The sequence below is a fragment of the Microtus ochrogaster genome, linkage group LG1 (assembly GCF_000317375.1).
Source record: "Microtus ochrogaster isolate Prairie Vole_2 linkage group LG1, MicOch1.0, whole genome shotgun sequence".
In the NCBI taxonomy this organism is placed as follows: domain Eukaryota; kingdom Metazoa; phylum Chordata; class Mammalia; order Rodentia; family Cricetidae; genus Microtus; species Microtus ochrogaster.
Genome location: NC_022027.1, coordinates 34,637,091 through 34,640,789, shown reverse-complemented (window position 1 = coordinate 34,640,789; position 3,699 = coordinate 34,637,091). Strand labels below are relative to the sequence as shown.

The 3,699-nt window shown below is 36.8% G+C and overlaps 1 protein-coding gene across 1 annotated transcript in view; it reads right to left on the bottom strand.

Annotated features, from left to right (window-relative positions):
* The window catches only part of LOC101987339 (transmembrane serine protease 11E), a 72,322-nt gene that overhangs the window by 34,959 nt on the left and 33,664 nt on the right, over window positions 1–3,699 (bottom strand). Inside the window, exon 3 of the mRNA XM_005359433.1 lies at window positions 1,803–1,980. Coding sequence (XP_005359490.1) covers window positions 1,803–1,980 — 178 coding nt within the window. The remainder of the gene's footprint in view (window positions 1–1,802; window positions 1,981–3,699) is intronic.

The window sequence follows — 3,699 nt, the reverse complement described above, 5'->3', positions numbered from 1 at the left end:
CCCTGAGGACTACTGAGAACCCCTTAAGTTTCTTAAAGGGCGGTTTTCATATAGGTGGGATAGGAAGAGGGCTCTCAGAATTTGGCTAATGATAAATGTGAATGTAAATACAACTCTCCAGCTGTTTCTTCTATACTCTAGAAAAGAGGCAAAGTCCTCAAACAGAAATTATCAACACATATTTATTCCTATTTCTTCAGAGCAATCCTGTTGAAAGCTTGTGCTCTAAGTCCAATCCCTTCCCATCTCAGCCCATTCCCTTACTATCTCATCCAGTATTGCCCCCATTCTCACATAGTTTGCTTCATTAGTCATTAAACCTTCAAATTGGGGAGATTTTTTTGATTGTTAGTTGGTTTAGAATTTTTTGTTTTTTTACTTGAGAGGTAAACTCATCAATCCTGAAATATGATTTTTAAAAATTAGCACATCTTTGGTTTTAAATTAGAGATAAATTATAGAAACAGAATTCACTGTAATGTTTGCTTCATTGCAGTGTCTCTACACATTTAGAATCAAATTCAGATTCAGTCAAATCTAACACAAGCAAGATCTGGAAGTATGGTGAACTGGATAGAGACTTTCTTGAAGTTACTATATTCTTTTTTTAAAAAAATTATCTATTATGTATACACACACCAGAAGAGGACACCAGATCTCATTATAGATGGTTTTAAGCCACCATGTGGGTGCTGGGAATTGAACTCAGAACCTCTTAACCTCTGAGCCATCTCTCCAGCCCTATAGTCTATAGTAATGTTCTTATAGTTAATGAAGTACTGTATTCTACAGTAACATTCTTACAGTGATTGAGAGGAAGAAGAAAAGATACAAAAAGCATCATGGGTTACTAAAATGCTTGTATAAGGAAGACATCACTATATTTGCAAGATCTGCAGCTCTTAGTTGCCTCTTTGAGATACTAGAGGAATAGCCAACTTCTCAGGAAATACATGTAGAATTTCTACCAGTGACAAAATCAGGCTTTTTTCTTATGCATCAAAGGCACAGATTCCACTGAATTTTTTTATATTTTCTTCTCAGAGTGTTAAAAATACTTACTCATCAAGCATAAATCAAAAGAAATTTACAAATATGTTTGAGAAAATAAATTTTAATACTAAATTAAGATTATTTTTAATCCAAATTAGTAGATTAAAATTTTGTTACTCTTTAGGTTCTAACATTGAAATGAAACAATAGAGAAGTTTGTTGTGGTAAGGTATACTGGAGTTGGATGTGTGTGCAGTGCTGAGTATTGAGCCCAGAGTCTCTTACTAGTCAAATAAATGCTCTACCCCTGAACTACCGCGTCTCTCATTGGATTGATTTTTAAATCTAGTTATGACAATTTAGCTATTCAAAGAAGTCATCTTAAATTGCTTCTTATTCTTTCAAAATATTTTATACTTTCCAGTTTTAGACAACGTAGGGAAGTAAACAACTTTAATCAACCTAATCTCACTTTTACATTCTTGTACATACTTTTTGAAATAAGTATATACTCTCATAATTTATACCAATAAAGCCTAAATTTAAAAAAAAAACATTTTATTCTTCCCCAAAACAAGCAAACTAAGCATAGCAGTCCATCACTGTCTCCTTGACATTTTGGACAACTCTTCTGAGCATGAACAAATAGACAGAGAGCGAACATTCCTACGGGAAAGGCAAGAACCTACTCGGCATAATGTCATGTAAAAACTATACAAAATATCGTCAGCTGGAGACTCACAAGTCCTTGCCTGCCTCAGACCACTGCAGACTACAAGTTGCTGGGGAGGAAGGAGCCAGGAACTCACCGATACATCGCTGACAAGCAAGATCCGAGACCTGGGGTGGCTGGTCCGCGACTGAGCTTATGCCTCGGCTGGGCTCATCCCTGGCTTTGTAGGATAAAGTGAGGTGAAGAAAGAAGTCACTGATGATCCACAGAGAACCAGTCTGACGAGTCTTGGCTAGTGCTGAGACTTTGTGTGACTAGCGCGACAAAAAACACTGTTTATAGAGAGCAACAACAAGAATAATCCATAAGCACTTTCGAGGAGTAAGAACTTCAAAGCTACTACTTGAGCTACTTTTAAAATAGCAACATAACAGGGTTTTTAGACTGTTCAGTTATTTAATTGTATACAAAGGCAAGGTTAGGTGTTGCCCTTCTCAGCCTCCTCAAGCTTCCAGGTTTAATTAAGAGAACTGCCCAACAAGGACTAACACCGGTGGTTTTTTTTTTTTTTTTTTTTTTAACACCGGTGCTTTTTAAACACTAAGCTGATACATTTTCTACTCAGTCAAGCATATAAATGAAATTTTCCCTTTGAATTAACTATAAGCCAGGTGTTGGAAACACAACAGAGATTAGAAAAACATTCACATCTTAAAGCTATGTGTCATTGTTGCTCTAGAAAAGTCAGGTCATTTACAAATATTAATGACACTCTATTTCTTTCTCTGATAATAGCTTTCTCTGATGCCCACAAAGTGGGTTAGCCTCTCCCCTCTGTGCTCTCGTGGTGTTCAAACTCTTGCCTAACATAAAGGAATTCTTTATTTGTCTCTCACTCTACGAGTTATGAAATTTTAACAGAAAGAAATCTTTTGTAGCACACATAGACTCTTAAAATTATATATGGGAAGGAAAGGACACTGATTGATTGTATTACTTGACCAGTTATCCCAGAGCTCAGATGAGCGGGTCAAGAAGTCGGGATTCCTGATGAGGAATGAGATTGAAGCCATTCTGGCAATATTACAAGGAACCTCCACCCTGGGCAAGTTGTCCGCGTGTCTTCAGAGGTGTACTTTTTTTTTTTTTCTCAAATCTCTCCCATTTGGGTCCAAGGAACACTGCCAAAGAGGAGGCAAAGAAGAGCCAGGGGGCAGGGTGGATGACACCAAGGAAACAGCCTTTTAAGTTCAGTAAGACCAATACACATGTGAATTTACAGAAACCGAGGCAGCATGCACAGGGCCTGCAGGGGTCTGCACCACGTGTGGGTCCTAGAACTGAAGGAAAAGTGGACACAAGCCTTCATCCCTAAACCTAAAGCTATCTCCAACTGATAACCATTTGCAAGGGAACATTTAGTTTTCTCGAAGGGAGTCTTACTGGAGAAATGAAATTCTCTTAAGAATAGGCTGTAGCCCAGCAGTAGATGGTCAACAGAATTTGAATTTCTGGTCCTCCTACCTCTACTTTCCCACCTCTAGGATGAACAGTAAGCACATCTGGTTTTATGTGGTTTTCAGGATCAAACCCAGGTCTCTGTACATACCTGGGCAAGTTCTTCACCCACCGAGCTACATTCCCTGCCCAAGAGATGTGTTCTTTATATCCAAGTCAATACATCACTTAATACATGTGAACAATATTTATATTTACAAGCTAAAAGTTATTCAATATATGGATCAGATTTTTGTCTACTTAAAAATTTACCCAAAAATAAAAAAGCAACAAAACATAGTAGAAATAAATATATAAATAAAAATAATAAAATCCTCTGGATTTTGAGGCTAAATTGTCTTAAACAGTTGTTTAAAAATGACACTTTTGACAATGAAATGGTATCACTTAACACTATATCTTATTTTGAAAATAAGTTCTCCTGAAAATGTTCATTAGGCATTTATCTTCAAGAGAAAATGTACTCCTCTACCAAATAATTCTGGGTCAAGACTTGCCAAACTTGGCTAACAAAA